Source organism: Pavona decussata, unplaced genomic scaffold (genome assembly GCF_977016875.1).
Source record: "Pavona decussata unplaced genomic scaffold, jaPavDecu1.1 SCAFFOLD_19, whole genome shotgun sequence".
Lineage (NCBI taxonomy): Eukaryota > Metazoa > Cnidaria > Anthozoa > Scleractinia > Agariciidae > Pavona > Pavona decussata.
The window spans coordinates 1,610,528-1,628,511 of NW_028145442.1; the positions used below are offsets into that span (position 1 = coordinate 1,610,528).

Sequence of the window (17,984 nt, forward strand, 5' to 3'; positions counted from 1 at the left end):
ATGGGAACTTTTACTGTACATGTGATTAATGTAAAAATACTGCCTTGCGCAAGGATAGTAGAAGAACCACTGTATACTTAGAATGTTTTAGTTGATCGTTGATCGTTGTGTTACGAACGTTGAATATGTGAGAATTGTACATCGCAGTAGATTGTCGGATTGGATTAAATCATGTTGTTACATCGAAAGATACAGTCCTCTTGATTTGTTTGAACCAGCGGAGCGGGGTTAAAAGAATTCCGCAACACACTGCAAGTTAAAAAAGAAGAAGGGAAGATTTCAGTATAGCGTTTAGCTTTTGCGGTAGCAGTAGTTCGCTTTGCAAGCGAGTGTCAGATGCAAACAGAAAACTTACGGGAAGAGGGAGCAAAAAATACATTTTCCCCTCCCCCATTTGTTCTTTGTCTTTCTTTTCTTTTCTTATTTTTAATTAATCAATTAATTAATTAATTTATTTATCTATTTTTATTATTATTATTATTATTATTATTATTATTATTATTATTATTATTATTATTATTATTATTATTATTATTATTATTATTATTATTATTATTAATTTGTTGGCACCTCCCTGTAAGCTTTCGTTCGACTGCCAGACAGACATTTTAGGGTTTGGTTAGAGCGGAATGGGTATCGGCTTACAGCGACAACCTCGAACTGGGAAAGAAACCTCATAAAAACATAGCCATCCACGACACATACGGTTGCCTTCTGTGGTTCAAAAACGTCTGTGCTTAACTTTAGCATCCCATTTACCCGGTAGTCGCAACTATCCGCAACTCCTATCCGACTTAATCTTCAGTATGATCTTTAATTTGAAGCGACAGGAAGTTTAAGCTGTATGTGTATTTAGCAAGTAAAACACTTATGCATGTCACATAAAACTTCATTACTACTTTTAACGTTTAAACTGGTATTTATATTAAAAGACGGGTTTTCTCAAGCATATAACAGCAAAAACGAACGATAAAAGCCGACGTCTCGGAGTGATCATGACTCCATTGTCAAGGGAACTATGAGGAGTGACCAAGACCATAGCCAGAAAAAAATAAGGACTGAGGCAATATCCATGGTTGAATTCCCCGCCTAGCAATTAAGGGTCTTTATGATGATTACGTTTAAACTAAACACTGGGATCAAACCTTATTTGACAAAAATTCCGCTAAAAGCCCTTAAGGCCACCTAGATCTAGAGATCGAAGTGACTTTTTTTTTGGGGGGGGGGGGGGGGAGGGGGCTATTTAAATGCTACATAGGGGCTCTGTGTGCCTGACCAGAGGTTTCGTAAAAAGAAGGGTTTATTGGGGGGGGGGGGGGGGGGAAGGTGCTCAGTCTCGCAGGCTCTTAAAACCTGGTCTCGGCCGTTCTCATTTGAGGATTTTCGTTTCTAAATGGCAACGAAGTTAGCTGTTAAATGGTAGCGCCATTCGCCTATGCCCACTAGCATCCCACCGCTGTAGAGGCCTTAGCGAGTCCACAGGGATTTCGCTGTGGACATCGGCTTATGCAAGGCCATTCAGCCTGTAAGAGCCCATCGATGAACGGCACCAGGTCTTCAACCTGTGGAGAGTGTTTGACCTGCGCTCGCACGAACAGCTTCCTGTACTTAGTGGCGCTGCCGCCTGTCCGGTTTTTGCCTCTACAACGTCTCTCCGATCATCTCCGGTGGCTTCTTCACTGACACCACTATCTCTACTAGATGGAATGAAAGACCAGGTTGCTTCGCTGAATACTAGTAATGCCAAAACAAGGTTGAATTTTGGTCCGATTATTGAGAAGAACTAAAAGCATGTTATGAGAGCAACTACTTTACACTTTCTTTGAAAAAAGCTGTTGATAGAACGCCGCATTTTGATAGATTTTTCTAACTCAGATCAGAGAAGACAGAAGACTCGAGAAATGGCGGAAAAACACATGAAAACAAGGCAGTTTTCTTTGGAAAGCCGCTGCCTGGTTAGCATGAATTTTTGCTTAATTTTCCTCATCTGTCATTCAGGGCACTGCCTCATTCGCGTTATCATTCAACATAATATCATGTTGCGTTAACAATTTTTTTTTACTTATTTAACTGTTTGTGAATTTGTCAACAATGACTGAGGCAAGTGCCTCGGTTTGCCTCGTACTGGCTACGGCCCTGGAGTCAATAGGACGTCAAATTGTGAAAAGCACAGTGAAGAAAATAACTGGTATCAGCGAGACCTAGGGACAAGTTAGGTTGAATTTTTATGCAGTCGGAAGAGTTAAAAAAGAAAGGTTAAAGAAGAGAGAGAAATTTTACAAACTACCATTTAATAAAGTGTCAGTTTGGAAAGCCAGGAAATACATTTGCTGATTAAAGGAAGCCGGTTGTTGGTTCTCGTCCCTGCTCCGTTCGTCTTTTTCCGGGTACTCCGGTTTTCCTCCCTCCACAAAAACCAACATTTCCAAATTCCAATTCGACCTGGAAACAGTGGACGAATAGCCACTCTGTGGATGTGCCACTGAAATTCCCATTTATTTATTTATTTATTTATTTATTTGAAAACAACGAATTTATTTGCGTAATACATAGTATAGTCTGAAATGTCAGCCGTCTCTTCCCCCTAACCCACAGGGGCGCCCCCTGTGGGTTAGGGGGGGGGGGGGGGAGAGACGGCTGACATTTCAGACTATACATAGTACTGATACTGGAGATTCTAGTCAGTTGACTCTGGCTACAACAAGCGGAGTACTGACTGAAGGACAATCCGTTTATATAGGTGGATTACGTTACCGCCATGGTGGTGGTCAAAACAAAAGAAAATTTGCTCACATAGTTTGCATAAAAATGGCAGTGAACTCCCAGAGGAGAAAATTTATTGTTCCTGTACACCAACATTGCCGCCATGACGTTAAATGCAAACCATCGATTAAGAAAAGTGAATTTATTTTTTGCCCTTTCTTTAACCGTTGCATTTTCGTTCAGCTTGCAATTGTAAACTGACAGGTACTAAACACAATGAGCTGTAGTTTTCTTCTTCTTCGAAAAGGAAGGTGAGACCAATGCATAAATTAAAGAAATGAAATTAAAGATGGACGTTAATTCTTGGACCGGCATCTTGCTTAATTGTGTCACCGTGAGTCATATGCAATAGTTTTTTTGCGAATTAGCATTGGCTGTATTATTTTGATCTGCAGCGGCTACGGGGCTTCAAAGTGGATGTTTTTCAAGGTATATATATTTTTTTTAGCAGGTGAACCGAACAAATTTTACTAATGTTACAAAACAGCGTCAATTTTATACAAAGCTATAAGTGTTTGGGCTCTGCTGGAAGCTGTTGAAGATTTATTCATGAGCTGAAAGGTAATATTATCCTGGGCTGAGAAATAAACAGACATACAACTGGCGTCAGTGATCATTTTTTCACTATTCATTAAATGCTTCATGATGGAGTGTCTGTAATATATTATTTATCACAATGCTAAATATCACGCTTTTCAGTTGTAGTCAAGCTAACTCGTTGCTAACCTGGGGCGCTTTTCATGAAGCCAAAATTTTCAGTTCGACTGGTTGAAATGCAAATAGTACGCGCGGATATCAGACGGAAAGTTCCTGTAACAAATGGACGACCCTCTGAGGTACTTCACTTTTTCCATTCAAATCGGTCAGAAGGGAAATTTTCGTCCCATTTGCACAAAATTTTCATCTCCACTTTCTTGTCTTCTTGTGTCATGACGTAAGTTTTTTTTTTATCTACCAATGATACTGAAAGTTGGGAAATCGCGAATGTAAAATCGCCAAAATTGAAATCAAAGGACTGATCGTTCTGTATGATTCTAGTTCGACATGGCTAGCCAGTTTTGCGACGAAAAGTTGCAGGCACTGGTACAACTCGTTCACCAGCATTCAACATTCATGTTCACTCTTTGTGTTTTAAACTTTATCTTCTCGCTCGTGGCGACTCTTGGAAATTTTCTTGTTATTCGCGCCATTTGGAAAGCTTCATCGATGCCGGCTAATTTGAAAAAGACTTTCCTAAGCCTCGCGTTTTCAGATCTTGCTGTTGGACTGTTTTCACAGCTAATGCGCGGTGTCATAATGGCGGTGATGTGGAAGATGACGGCGAATCAAAATTATAACTTCGGCTTCCTCTGTCCAACAGTTTTAACAATTTGTTATTTACCTATGTTTTTTCTCTCTTGTGCATCGTTTCTTAATATAACCGTCATTGCTGTCGATAGACTTCTCGCTGTTTCTCTTCATCTGCGATATCATGAACTTGTCACTTCAAGACGGGTCGTTGTCGCTTTGGTGTCTTTATGGCTGACAAGTGGTGTTGCTTCCTCTATAATCATTTCACTTACAAAGCACTATGGCATGGTAGCAGCGGCCGTAGGATGGATTGGATTTCTCTTGACAACCGTGGCATATATTCGTATTTACAAAGTTGTGAGATATCACCAGAACCAAATACAAAGTCAACTTCAACAGGCGAATCATCAAGAAATGGAGCTACACCGAGAGAAGAAGTCCGCCTTTAATGCTCTGTTTATTTATGTTGTTTTTGTTATCTGTTATCTTCCATATTTTTGCGTTTTAATGTTTTATGGAAATAGCGGTCATCGAAGTTCTCTTTTGGCACCATATGTCGCTACACATTTCTTGATTCTTCTCAATTCTTCGTTGAATCCCCTCGTGTATTGTTGGCGATATCGAGAAATTCGTCAAATTATGAAAAGCACAGTAAAGAAAATATTGGGAATCACCGAGGCGTAGGGGCAAGTAAGGTTGAATTTTTATGCAGTCGGAAGAGTTTTAAAAGAAAGGTTAAAGAAGAGAGAGAAATTTTTACAAACCACCATTAATAAAGTGTCAGTTTGGAAATACATTTGCTGATTAAAGGAAGCCGGTTAAAAACAACGAATTTATTTACGGAATACATAGTACTGATGCTGGAGATTCTAGTCAGTTGACTCTGGTTACAACAAGCGGAGTACTGAATGAAGGACAAAGCCTACCCCCAATGTGATCCTTTGTCATAGCAATTTTTTGGCTGCAGTTAGCAAAGGAAGTGATTTTGGGAGCGATTTTGTGCATAAACTGTACACTACGTTACCAAATGTTATATAAAATGTCGTCAGTTTTTGTTGTATTTGACATATATTCTGTGCAACCTGTAAACTTAGCCATTCCTCGAGAGTGACTGCTTCGCGCTAATTGTTTAAGCGCATCTTTAGTGCGCAAGTAACGCTCACGCCACGCAATGTCACGCGCAATTCATGGTTGACGATACACGAAGGTAAACACACATGTCGGCCGATGTGACAGCATTAAAAAGGGGAAAAGAGGGAAATTCATTTCCGTTGCACTGTTTTAAAACCGAAAACTCGACGTGAAACGATTAGACGGGTTAAGGTTGCAACAAAAAGTCCAAGAAAAGGCGTTGATACCTGCGGGTATTTCGCGCCAAGAGATTTATATATTTACTTGACTCTCGATATAACAAAATAATTGAAATGCAATACTTTATGTAGTCTATTCGTCAAACGAAGTCACCTTTAAGCTTTTTTAAGTTTTGATAGTAAACGAGAAAGTCTCAAGAGAGCAATTTTATTGATCACCAATCCCGTGTACAATCAATCTCCACATACCCATTCTAGGTAAATAAATTAGCTCACTTCTCACATTTTCGCCTCGCTAACGGCTATAGATGCATTTTCTTGGCATTGGCTAAACAGCTGTATAAGTTTTGAAGGTAGAATAACAATAAACAACTTAACCGATCAGAGTTTTGACGTCAAACTCGAACGAAAACATTGACTCGAGCAATCATTGTGAGCTGTGCATGATGGGATAGATATCCCTGTTTAGGATCCAGTGCTTCTCTGACCTGTCACGCAAAAACGTGACTTTGGAATCTGTCACCACAGCGGCTAGCTTGTCTTCATTATAACTCTCTTAGATGTCTGGTGACCCCACTTTTTTTCAATTGATCACTTTCTTTATCGATTGTCTACGTTTTAGAGAAAAATGAAAAAAATCTATGGGGCAGAAGTTTGATTATTTTCTATTTTTCTGTCCACACGCCATCGAATTACACTCATTTTTGTCTGTGTGACGATCGCGAATGTCCTCTTTAAGGGCTACATTTAATTACAGGGATGACACCAGTTGGACTAATTTACGAAACATATACGCTTAGATAAAATTTGACTAAAATAGTTTGTCTCCAGTTACTCATCTTGAATATTTTAAACTTAAAACTGTGGAGATCATTTTGAGTTACGAAGGCCCAACTTTTCCAAATCAAGAAATTTTTCCAGCGCTGTATCTCTGAAACGAAGTCGGTGACCCCCAATTTTTTTTGCATTTCTGACATCAATAACTTATTAGCTGACCACACCTAAAGTATGAAAAAAATACAGGTTCAACTGTAGTAATGTTTAGGGCGGTCACTGCAAATCCCCCAAACTGGGAATGAAAGGCTATTAGAACACAAAATTTCCGGTATTAGAAATAATTATAGGATATTAAAGATAAACCATTTCTCAAAAAGTGATATCTGAAGTGTATTTCACTTATTCCTATTCAATTGAGCGCACCCTTGGCACTTGTTCAGTGTTTGGATCCAAATTTCAGTGCATACAATCAGTAAGGCCAGTTATTACTATAGATATGGAATGAAATTTTTTAGAACTATTGTCCTAATAGTTCCCCTGGCTTGCTAGCCCTGTGAAGAAAATATTGTTCAGTTTGGAGAGGTGAAAGATTTGACGGACCTCAGGGGAATTGGAACCCACAACCTCTAGATTAGCCCCCCAGACGTGAAACCCAAATGAAGCACAATCAAAAGAGAGCACACTAATGAACTACGATAATCCCAACCCAGACGCCAACGCAGGCGCGGTCAAAGGGAGTGAGGGACGACGGGAAGAGCATTTTCAACGTTGCCCGCGCTCCTCGTGATATTTCACTCGCTCCAGTTTCCGCGAAAGCGCCGGCTCTTACTTTTCGCTCTCCAGTCTCCACTCGATCGTGAAAGTGGGTCGTCGAGCAAGTGAAGAATTATTGCGATCGTAAAAAGTGTTGTCTAAAGAACATTTCCTTTATTCTTATTGCAGAATACAGTCAAATAAACGCAACCCCTGCCTTTAAACTCTCCATTAAGAGAAGTGAGTTTATATTTTTGCCCTTTCTTTTATTGTTGCATTTTCTTTCAGCTTCCAAATTGTAAACTGAGAGGTAGTAAGCGCAACGAGCCATAGTTTTGTTCTTCTTCGAAGCGGAAGGTGACACCAAGGTATAAATTAAAAAAATATAATTAAAGATGGACAATCTTGCTTAATTTTGTCACCGCGAGTCAAATGGACAAAAGCAATACATTTTTTTTTTTGCGAATTAGCATCAGCTGTATTATTAATTTCTGTAGCTGCGGGGCTTCAAAGTGGATGTTTTTCCAAGGTATAGATTTTTAGCAGGTGAACCGAACAACTTTTACTAATGTCACGAAACAGCGTCAATTTTATACAAAACTATTTTCGTTTTCAAGTAAACAAAGCGTTTAGGCTCAGCTGGAAACTGTTAAAAATTTATTTATGTAAGCTGACAGGTGATTATCTTGGGCTGAGAAATGAACAGACATACAACCGGCGACAGTGGTCAGTGATCATTTTTTCATTATTCACAAACGCTTCATGACGGAGAGTCTCTAATTTAGGCTTTAAGTTATCAGTTGGTTTTATTAGGCAGGCGCGCAATTAAAGACGCCTATAATTTTGTATGATCAAGCGGTAAAGATAAATTAGTGAAGCTAACTCGTTGCTAACCCAGGGCGTTTGCCATTAAGCCAAAATGTTTCGGTTCAGCCGGTTAAATTGCAAATAGTACGCGCGGATATTGGTCACTTCTTCCCCTCCATTAGGTCAGAAGAGAAATTTTCGTTTCATTTGCACAAATTTTTTATTTCCACGTTGTTCTCTTCTTGTACCACCACGTAAGTTTTTTTTTTATCTATCAATGTGTTTGGAAGTTGCCGGAACGAACGAAAAAATGCCTTTCCACTTGACACGGAAAGTTTCCGGCAGTATCTTCCAACCGAAAATTTTGGTTAAATAGAAAGCACCTCTGTTGTTGAATAATTCAGTATATTTAACAATTATTATTCTACGAGTGTGCGTTGCATATGACAAGATAGATGCACAACTAGGTGCGCAGCGCCAAGTTGGCTATAATTAATTATTAAATTCTCAGCCTCGGATAATGCATTTCTAGTCATTGGTTCAATCCCGGTTGTCAGCTCTAATATCATGGGTGACAAATTACTCCTTACTTTTGGCGCAAAATTTCAGCGTTAATTTATAATTTCAAATGTGAAATTACAAAATTACTATGGCAATATCTCAGTGCCAAGATGGCGTCCAGGTTTAGAGATATGATGTTAGGGATGAAAGAAGTTGCAGAAAAACCTAAACACGCGAAAGATCACAATTAACTGGGTGAGGGTTTCTGAGAACTGGCCGATGAAAATGGCCTTGAGAAAAACCCTGAGACGGTTCGTCCTGAGCAGTTGGATAAAGTACTCGAGCGGTTTTTTGCCTGCGTGTGTAAACAAGACGGAACCGACCACGTAATTACTTTTCGCGCCTTTACAAACTGAAACTCATTTCTTATTCGAAAGAACAGCAGGGGTTCAACACCTACGTGATTTATTTGATGGTTACAAAGGCTGCGATATTTCCTAAGCTGGGTAAGATCGGCTTTTACTGAAAAATGTCCAGTAACATTTAAAAGTACGCCGTCAGTGTTCCTTTCAATCAGAATTCATTTGATTTCCTTCTCTCTATTTTCTAGAATGTGCAGGTATTGTTGCTACCTTTTTGACCAAAAAAGATCAAAACTCGTCACGTTTCCCCTTCAATTATCCCTAATAAATACCAGGTGACCCCAATTTTGGATTTTTTTCTTTGTTTGTTTCTTAAATTTGTCACGCAATCACTTGAGAGTGACGTGCTGGTGCACTCAGATACCCCGTATGAAGTTTCGCGGGCTCGCGCACTTTCGGAGAATTCGATAGCTCGGTGCGCGTACTCCATTCTCGGAATCACAACAGTCGTACACGCTTGTTTTTCAACGTTGGAGGTTCGTTGTCGAAACTGTCAGGTAAGGATAGGTTGTTTTGATGTCTTTTTTTAGGCATGGGAATGATTACTTTTCAGTCTAATCGATCGAACAATTGAGTCGGTGCGATTGCTGTCCGCAATAAATGCACCAGTTTGGCGATACATTAGGATTTAAAGGATTTAAAGCTTGGCCTTTCATGTTCAAAACAATTGCAATATCAACAGCTTGAAGCAGATAAAAAAACAGCGTCGCAATAATAGGGAATCTAAACCCGGCAAACTTGAAATGGCTCTGAAATGACCGACAAACACGTTCTGTGAAAGCCAGATCGAATTTCATATCCACGTGCGAACGAAGGAACTTGGATGCGGGAAGGAGAAGTGAGTTTTCGTGGTTCGTAAAAAATTGATGCAAAGTTCATGTTCTCACGCCCTCATTTTGCACGTCCAGATACAGTCGTTTAACGTTAAGGTTCGTTTTGTTAATCAAAATTTTTATCGTAAAAAACCAAACGAGAATTACAAGGTGCAAGGTGTTTTCTTAATACTGTTTTATCTGGCTTTCATTTTGTAGCTTTTTGTGGGGTTTTTCCGCTTTCACTTTCTGCAGTAAAAAAATCACCTAGTGTTACCGTAAAGTTCATGTTTTCCTGCTCATTCGGTTAAATGTAGCTGAAAATGTGACTGAACTAATGAGGAACATTTTTAACGAGTGCCGACGTGTTTGTAAAAGCTTTGGTTTAGTTATAAATCTACAGGATAAAGAAAATCCGTCGCATTACTTTGGAAGGAGAGGATTATAAAACGATTTTAGCTAGGTTAGTGCCGGGTCAAACGCCGAACTTTTCCTGAGCTGAACCTAATACCTCGAATTAAGTACATGAAAAGTTCGGCGTCTGAATCAGTTAAGAACGGCTGTTTCAATTTGGAACGGCTCAGCCGGAAATGTCGGCTTTGGAACGCCTTTGATTCAGACGTCGTGAGCCGAACCTAATGCATAAATTATTTTATTATATAAACACCATTGTTTTATTAGGATTTCTGCCTCTGAGAAAATCCATATATTTTCACATGTAAAAATACGATATTTTTACGTGTATCAGCCAATCAGAAATCAGGAAATCTTTTGTTGCCATAGCAACTTGCACTTTCGTTTACGTTTTCGTTTATTTTTACTGTACTTTGTAAAGCTCCGAGTTTTCACTGGAGTATTTTAAACAATGAAATACATTCACCGGGTTTTCGACTGTATGACATGGTTTTCGTTTATGGAATGGCTGATTCTTGTTTATATAATAAACAGAATAATACATGGACGCTTGGAGATATGGAATTTTATCTTCTCGTGTTCACATTCGATATCTCACTCGTTGCGGCTGTGCTCACTCGTTCAATATCGATGTGAATACTCGAAGATAAATTCCATATCTCCGCGCGCCCGTGTATTATTCTCTATATAACGTATTTCATAATGCGTTAATAATAATAATAATAATAATAATAATAATAATAATAATAATAATAATAATAATAATAATAAAACCGCTGACATTTCGATTGGTTTTGCTTCAAGTAAAAGTTCGGCTAATTAAAGGGACACAGCCACCTGGTGCACATGCGCATTAGATACCATTTCTTAGCTGATTTGCATATCATACTTCATCCGCAAGTCTCGCGCTGAGAAGCGCATCCTTTGAAAAATTTAAACAAACCTTGTCGAGTCGCAGTGTTTGCCAGTCAAAATTATTATAGTGATTATAGACCTAATGTCATATTAGAACACTCATTTTCTTGATACCATGGAAAATTTACTGATGGACTTGTCCAGGGAAAGCCAAACTTCTAGGAATACCTCTGAAGTCGAAGAATCATTTAATTGTTTATTTCGGTATCCGGTCGTGGGAAAAATTATCTTAGCTGTTTCTACGTTTCACAGTGTTTGCATAAGAAGCAAATTGAGTTCAAATATTAGCGAATCGCCTGAACTGCAGTGTGGCGAAACGACTTTGTAGCGAAACTACCGGTAAGTTTTATTTCTGCTTTCAATCATATATTTTGCGTTTATTATAATTTCGTTTCTACAACTTCTCCGTTATCTAATCCCATGTCATTACAAGAACGCTTGCTCGGCCCGTAGAAAACAAGGCTCTAATACTGGTTTTCCTTGTCGAGGAGATAATCGACTGTGTACCGAAGCTTGTCTTCGTCTGAGCTCCAAACCAAGTAGCTATGACGCGAAGTTCGAATCGTTTACGAAGATTCCCTCCGGACGAAGCTTTCGCCAGGTTGAGAAAATGCGATTTTCCAAATATATATAGTGGAGATTTGTTCTCCAGTGTTTTTGATTGATTTCTTTCGTTATATTGGCCAACGCAGGCGATTTCTTCCGCCCGGCGCCTCCACCTTTCCCACCTCTTCTTTTCATGTTCCGTTGGAGACGCGAGCCATACTGTTTTTAACCAAATATGATAAAATAATACATAACCATAGGATGAGCAAAAGCATACTCAGAAATGGGTTTCCAGTAAGAGATTGAAAATCCAATAAAACACTGGGAAGATTGAGGGGGATGTCTAGATGTATTCATGAAAAGTTCGGCGTCTGAACTGGGCCTCGAAGAGATGTTTTAGCGGCGAGCTAACGAATCGAAGGATCGTTTGTTTAAAGTGTTTTTTTATGGGAAAAAAACAAACGACAATTACAAGATGTGACTTGCTTTGCTAATATTTATTTCTCTGAAATTTTCATTTTGCGAGATGAAAGAACATGCAAAATTTAATTCCGCTTTCACTTTCTCTGAAACAGAAACTGATTTCTAACAATGGTCTTATTTCTCAGCCTTGGAATAAGATACCCTCCACCGATCATGACATGAACCACCATTAAGTTTAATATACCCCGACGTTTTTCAAACCTAGAATCGATCAACTCGTGCGGTTATGTACGCTGTCAGTTTTGATACATTTGTTTGTAATTTTTTTCTCGGGATCTGAACGAAATCCTCTATTCCGTCCGTAGAACGCACGTGCACAGATACCACTTGCAGCAACAGCCCAGATATGTATATTGTCGTTCAACACGGATAAAGAAACCTAGTACAAGTTAGCTTTTTGTTACATTACAACGCGGTTACTCCGATTTACAGCTGAATTAGTCCAGAAGGGTATTTGTTTATAAACAAGAAAGCCAATGGCATCAAAAGCTGTTAAACCAGAAACGGTACGGTAATGACTTTCAACTTTCGATATGAAGGAAGCAGACTGATTAACATGTCTGTTTTCAACTTTTTGATTTTGTCTTCAGTAAAATGGCTTTGCAGCACGCACCACTTGACTTACCCGTGAGTGGAAGAAAGGATCTGGGTGAAGGAAAAGTGATTTACTCATTTAACAAAGACCAGCATGCCAGATTGTTGTTGAGTAACCTTGCCAAGATGCAGGCAACCGAAAGAGGTCAAGGAGGAATGCTCACTGATGTGGTCGTAAGCATCAAATCGAATGACCTTAAAGAACCGTTCCATTCCATACTGCTCGCAGCTTGCAGCCCGACTTTCAAACACAGTCTCACAGGGAAGCACTTTGATTGCATGTCAGGAGTCATTTCACTGGGCGACATGACTCCAGATCAGCTTAAGGCCTTCCGCGATTTCTTCTACAAGTCAGAGATTCCTTTAGATGAAGGAATAGTAGGTGGCCTCCAACGGGTCGCCAGCAGGTACTGCATCGACTCCCTCGCACAGTTGTGTGGACAACAAAGAGATCAGCGGATGTCCGTTTTGTCGAAGCATCACGAAGATGTGTTGTCTCAATTACACGACATGTTCCGAAAATCCGAGTTGGCCACTACGTTTTTGGAAGATAAGGAGGGCGACACTCAGTTTACAGTACACGGGCCAATAATCGCAGCAGCTTCCCCAGTGTTGAAAGACATCTTGTCCAATGACTTGTTTGCTCAAGCGGGGACCAAATATCGCCTGAAAGAGGTCACATCCAACACGCTGGGGGATCTCATAGAGTACATATACACAGGTGAAGTCACACTGGAAGGAGAAAACGTGGTCGATTTGTTAAATGCAGCATGCTGTTATGAAATCCCGTCGCTTGCCGGAGCCTGCTGTGATTGGCTTACCTCGAGGATGACTTCGTATAATGCAGTCGGCATTTGGTGGGTCACGCGGGAGAACGATTGTGAATACACCAGCGATCTTCAAAAGGAAGCCAAGAACTTCATTGTGGCAAATTTCATCAGCGTCTGCCAAGAAGATGAATTCCTTGAGCTCATGTGTGAAGACCTGAAAGAAATTATACAGGACGACAATCTTTGCGTCAAAGATGTGTTCTCTGCCGTTGCTACTTGGGTGGAAGCGGACGAAAAAGGCCGCTCATCCTACTTTTGTGATCTCCTGAAATGCGTTCGGCTAGAGAATACAAGTCTGGAATTTTTGCGTGAAGTGGCAGAAGATCGTCTTGTGAAAAAATGCGTGGAATGCTTGCAAGCTGTTCACGATGCTCATGCAAAGTTAGCAATTCAAGCACCTATTGAACGGAGTGCTTTTGATGGAGTTCAGGCAACCGACCAACGTGAGAGCATCCCAAGAGTTGAACCATGGCGAGGCGATGACAAAGAAATCGAAAGAATGCTGCTGCAACAGTTGCTAGATTTTCAAGCAGAAATGCCCACCTTGAGGTCAACACGTAACAGCGACGATGGTGTGAAGGAATTGACCAAGCAGACTCCACCTTGGGGCATCAGTAAGAACGAAAACCCTGATTTGAGGTTGAGAGAAAACAGGCGATCGTTGGGACTCAATAAGAAGGATGGTTCCCCAGATATGCGCTTTAGAGTCAACAAAGATACCCTGCAGAAAGGAGTCGTTGCTACGCGAAAAGAAGGTCCATTGAAAAGAGACGGCACCCCAGATATGCGTTTTAGAGTCAACAAAGATACCAGTCAGAAAGGAGTCGTTGCTGCGCGAAAAGAAGGTCCATTGAAAAGAGACGGCACCCCAGATATGCGCTTTAGAGTCAACAAAGATACCAGACAGAAAGGAGTCGTTGCTACGCGAAAAGAAGGTCCATTTAAAACAGACGGTACCCCAGATATGCGTTTTAAAGTGAATAAAGAAGCCTTTAAGGGGTCATCTTCCCAAAACAGTGCATCCCAGGTAGAAACTGTTCCTCTCAAAAGAGATGGCACGCCAGACATGCGCTTCAGAGTCAACAAAACAACAGCTGCGAAGTCTCCTTCTCCTGTCAGTGCTTCAGGGCCTGTGAAACAAGATGGTACACCGGACATGCGTTTTGCTGTTAACAAACCATCCTGCAGATCAGCTTCTCCACAAACAAGCAGCTCAGTGGCTCAGTCATCCGCTTATGCAGGCCCACTGAAGAGGGATGGAACGCCAGACATGAGGTATGCTGTAAACAAGTCACCCCATGCCAGCCCAATGTCCTCAGGGTATTCATCCAGTGGCTCTCCATCATCTCTTAGTGGAAGTGTTTCTCGTTCAGGTGCTTATGGCCCACGGAAGAGAGACGGTACACCAGACATGAGGTATTCTGCAAACAAGTCGACCACTGGCAGTTCTTTCTCATCTGGCAGTTCAAATTACAGCTCCGGATCGTCGTTTTCTCGACGTAGCTACAGCAGTTCAACCTACAGCTCCAATTCGCCTTCCAGTGGAAGTAGCTATGGGGGATCAACTTCCTGTGGCCCAGTTAAGCGTGATGGTACTCCTGACATGAGGTATGCTGCAAACAGGTCGGTCTATGGTGGTCCTTCCTCGTATGGCGATTCAAGCTACAGCGCTGGATCGTCTTTTTCTGGAATTAGCTATGGAGGGTCGAGTTCTTGTGGTCCACTTAAGAGCGACGGAACTCCTGACATGAGGTATGCTGCAAACAGGTCGGTCTATGGTGGTCCTTCCTCGTATGGCGATTCAAGCTACAGCGCTGGATCGTCGTTTTCTGGAATTAGCTATGGAGGGTCGAGTTCTTGTGGTCCACTTAAGGGCGATGGTACTCCTGACATGAGATATGCTGCAAACAGGTCGGTCTATGGTGGTCCTTCCTCGTATGGCGATTCAAGCTACAGCGCTGGATCGTCGTTTTCTGGAATTAGCTATGGAGGGTCGAGTTCTTGTGGTCCACTTAAGAGCGATGGAACTCCCGACATGAGGTATGCTGCAAACAGGTCGGTCTATGGTTGTCCCTCCTCGTATGGCGACTCAAGCTACAGCGCTGGATCGTCTTTTTCTGGAATTAGCTATGAAGGGTCGAGTTCTTGTGGTCCACTTAAGAAGGATGGCACTCCCGACATGAGATTTGCAGCCAACAGACGCAAGTAAATAAGGAACTGCTGGTGCGTTTCCTGACATGTTTCATGTTTCTTGTTGGCATTGTAACCTGAGAAGCATTTTTTCCCCAGAGGTAAAAATGCTCTATTTCATAGTGCACGTTTGTATTTATTTATTTAGCTTCGCCTAACTAAAATACAAACAGAATGGAAACAAACAATAGAAACAAAAAAAAAAACAAATACCAAAGATATAATAATTAGGCAGGGAGACCACTACAGCGTAGCCAATTACAGCGGATCCCTCGTTAAATTATTTATATAAAAAAATGCTTAATAACTAAAACTACTAATATGTAAGCATAAAACTTGAGAGGAGACAAGGCGGGAGACCAAATTGCTAGAAGCAGCACGTTGGCGGGTATAGGAGAGAGAGGAGTATTTTGAATACTGGGAACAGTAGGTAAAATGAATGTACTCCTATAAATTTCAAGAACACGAGTCTTTTCATAACTGTTAGGTTTTAGTTTTTCAACTTGAACGGCCACTTTATATATGTTGTGGTCTTAAGGTTTTTGTAAGCGATGAAATGTTGTTGTATACTGTATTTCAGAATAGGTATTAATCGTTGCTTACTTTAGCTATCAATCGGTTGCAAACTATATTTGAGTTTTATGGTAGCACAGTTTAAGATTATTCGAATGTTGTTACGTCAGGTCGATCTCCAGAATGATGCATTGTTACCATTGTAGCAATTTCATTATTCACTGAAGTCTTCGTGGGCTCGGTCAGTTTTCAAAGGATATGGTTCTTGTTTCAGTGGCTGGTCAATGTTAGACTGGTCTAAGAACAAATCGCAAACTACGTATAAAAACACGTGAATAGGCATCGCATGATCACACTTTATTTAGTAAAGTACCCTCACTGTTATTGAACAAGGAAGCGAGATAAAAATTGTGTGCTATTGTAAATGGTAATAACTTCGCGTTAGAGTTACGGAATGTGGTATTCCTCAATGCGTGGATTTGCTTTCTTTAGTCTGATGTGGACTAATCCAGGAGCAATTGTCTATTTGCAAAATTTTATTAGCTCACACTTTTTATTTCATTCCTTTCCACAAGTAGTAGAAGTAAGCGCTGGTAACTTTACCATCATTCTGGTGATTTTGCGGGCAACTTAAAATAGTTACAAAATTGAAAAATGTTGTTCTTCCCTAGCTACATATTGTATTAAGTTATCGTTCAAGCGCATGCTGCAGTCCACTTCGGGTTAGGTAACGACCTAGTGGCATGTGAAAAAAAAGTTAAAAAGGTTGTATAAGATTTGTTAGCAAGTAATAGAACCATCGTTGTTGTTTCAAGCTCGTCTGTTCAATGTGTAGCCACAGTAACAAGTTGAGTCATTAACAAGGTATCCAGGTATCACACGATGCCATGGTCGGAGGCTTATCTCCTTTGCATTCTTTCTCATCCACTGTTTTTTTCAGGTTGGATTCCGTTTTCTTGACGCAGACCACTTCAATTTTTCGCACACCTTTCCCACACGTAGACGAACACTGCAAGTTAAAAAAGAAGAAGGGAAGATTTCAGTATAACGTTTAGCTTTTGCGGTAGCAGTAGTTCCCTTTCCAAGCGAGTGTCAGATGCAAAAAGAAAATTTCCGGGAAGAGGGAGCAAAAAATAGATTTTCCCCTCCCCCATTTTTTCGTTGTCTTTCTTTTCTTTTCTTTTTTATTTATTTTATTTATTTATTTATTTATTTATTTTTTCTCCTAGCCGGAAGCTTTCGTTCGACTGCCAGGCAGATTTATAGCGGAATGGGTATCGACTTACAGCGACAACCTTGAATTGGAAATTATTGGAGAAATATTGGAGAAATATTGTGAGATTATTTTAGGGTTCTTAGAGGAGGAGATGGATCTGCAAAACTATATATTTATTTTAGGAAAAACGTATCTGTGGACTTGCCGGTGTAAAGAAACGAAACCATCTTTTAGCCACTTTAAGAGAATTTTATTAAATAAATATCAAACTGAAAGGCACATTTCTCTTAAATCGAATAAGACCAATTCGTTTAGGAAAAAATGGAGAATGTTTGAGGAAACGATTCTTTAAAGATCAAGTCCACAGTTATGTTAAATTACGTACTACATGTAAACTGTAACTGTGTAACTGTGGAAATAACAGGAAAAAAAATAAAATGTAAGAAGTTGCCTGGCACTAATTGCGGTGTTGTAAAACTATTATTATTAACTATTGTTAGCTATTATTACTATTAACTATTGTATATTTGTATTGTATGTATGGCAATGTAATGGATTGTATTGTCAATAAATAAATAAAAAAACAAAACAAAACAAAAACAAAAGCCTTGAATTGGAAAAAAAAAAACCTCATAAAAACATGTTTTTTGCAAAAATTATCGACGTCCGGGGATCTAGCTATCCACGACACATACGGTCTAGACCTTGACTACCCGCCTAAGGAAGCGATTCCGCGAACGAAAAGATGGCACATAGGTTTCAAAAAAAGGCTGTCCTTTTTTTGAACTTTATTAATGATGGTTGTTGAGAGCAGGTTAACCCCGCGAGGTCTGGATTACGAGCGAAGT

The 17,984-nt window shown here is 40.1% G+C and overlaps 3 protein-coding genes across 8 annotated transcripts in view; 2 read left to right on the top strand and 1 right to left on the bottom strand.

Moving 5' to 3' along the window:
* The window catches only part of LOC146486975 (A disintegrin and metalloproteinase with thrombospondin motifs 6-like), a 45,482-nt gene that overhangs the window by 10,615 nt on the left and 16,883 nt on the right, over window positions 1-17,984 (bottom strand). Inside the window, exon 23 of one of the 5 annotated variants that reach the window (XM_085091192.1) lies at window positions 15,537-16,929. The exons of the other annotated variants lie outside the window; for them this stretch is intronic. Within the exon in view, the coding sequence (XP_084947318.1) occupies window positions 16,777-16,929 (153 nt within the window). The 3' untranslated portion in view covers window positions 15,537-16,776. Of the gene's footprint in view, window positions 1-15,536; window positions 16,930-17,984 lie in introns of those variants that run through there. 5 annotated transcript variants of the gene reach the window in all.
* LOC146486976 (melanocyte-stimulating hormone receptor-like) lies at window positions 3,357-6,264 on the top strand. Its single transcript, XM_085089968.1, has one exon. The coding sequence runs from the start codon at window positions 3,808-3,810 to the stop codon at window positions 4,735-4,737; it is 930 nt and encodes a 309-aa protein (XP_084946094.1). The 5' UTR covers window positions 3,357-3,807; the 3' UTR covers window positions 4,738-6,264.
* On the top strand, window positions 8,695-16,734 carry LOC146486977 (uncharacterized). Of its 2 annotated transcripts, none has more exons than XM_085091209.1 (2): window positions 8,695-9,120; window positions 12,384-16,734. In XM_085091209.1, exon 2 carries the CDS (start codon window positions 12,388-12,390, stop codon window positions 15,424-15,426), a length of 3,039 nt encoding a protein of 1,012 aa, XP_084947335.1. In that variant the 5' UTR covers window positions 8,695-9,120; window positions 12,384-12,387; the 3' UTR covers window positions 15,427-16,734. The 2 variants fall into 2 exon arrangements, with proteins under 2 accessions (XP_084947335.1, XP_084947338.1); XM_085091212.1 differs by lacking the exon at window positions 8,695-9,120 and adding an exon at window positions 10,647-11,103.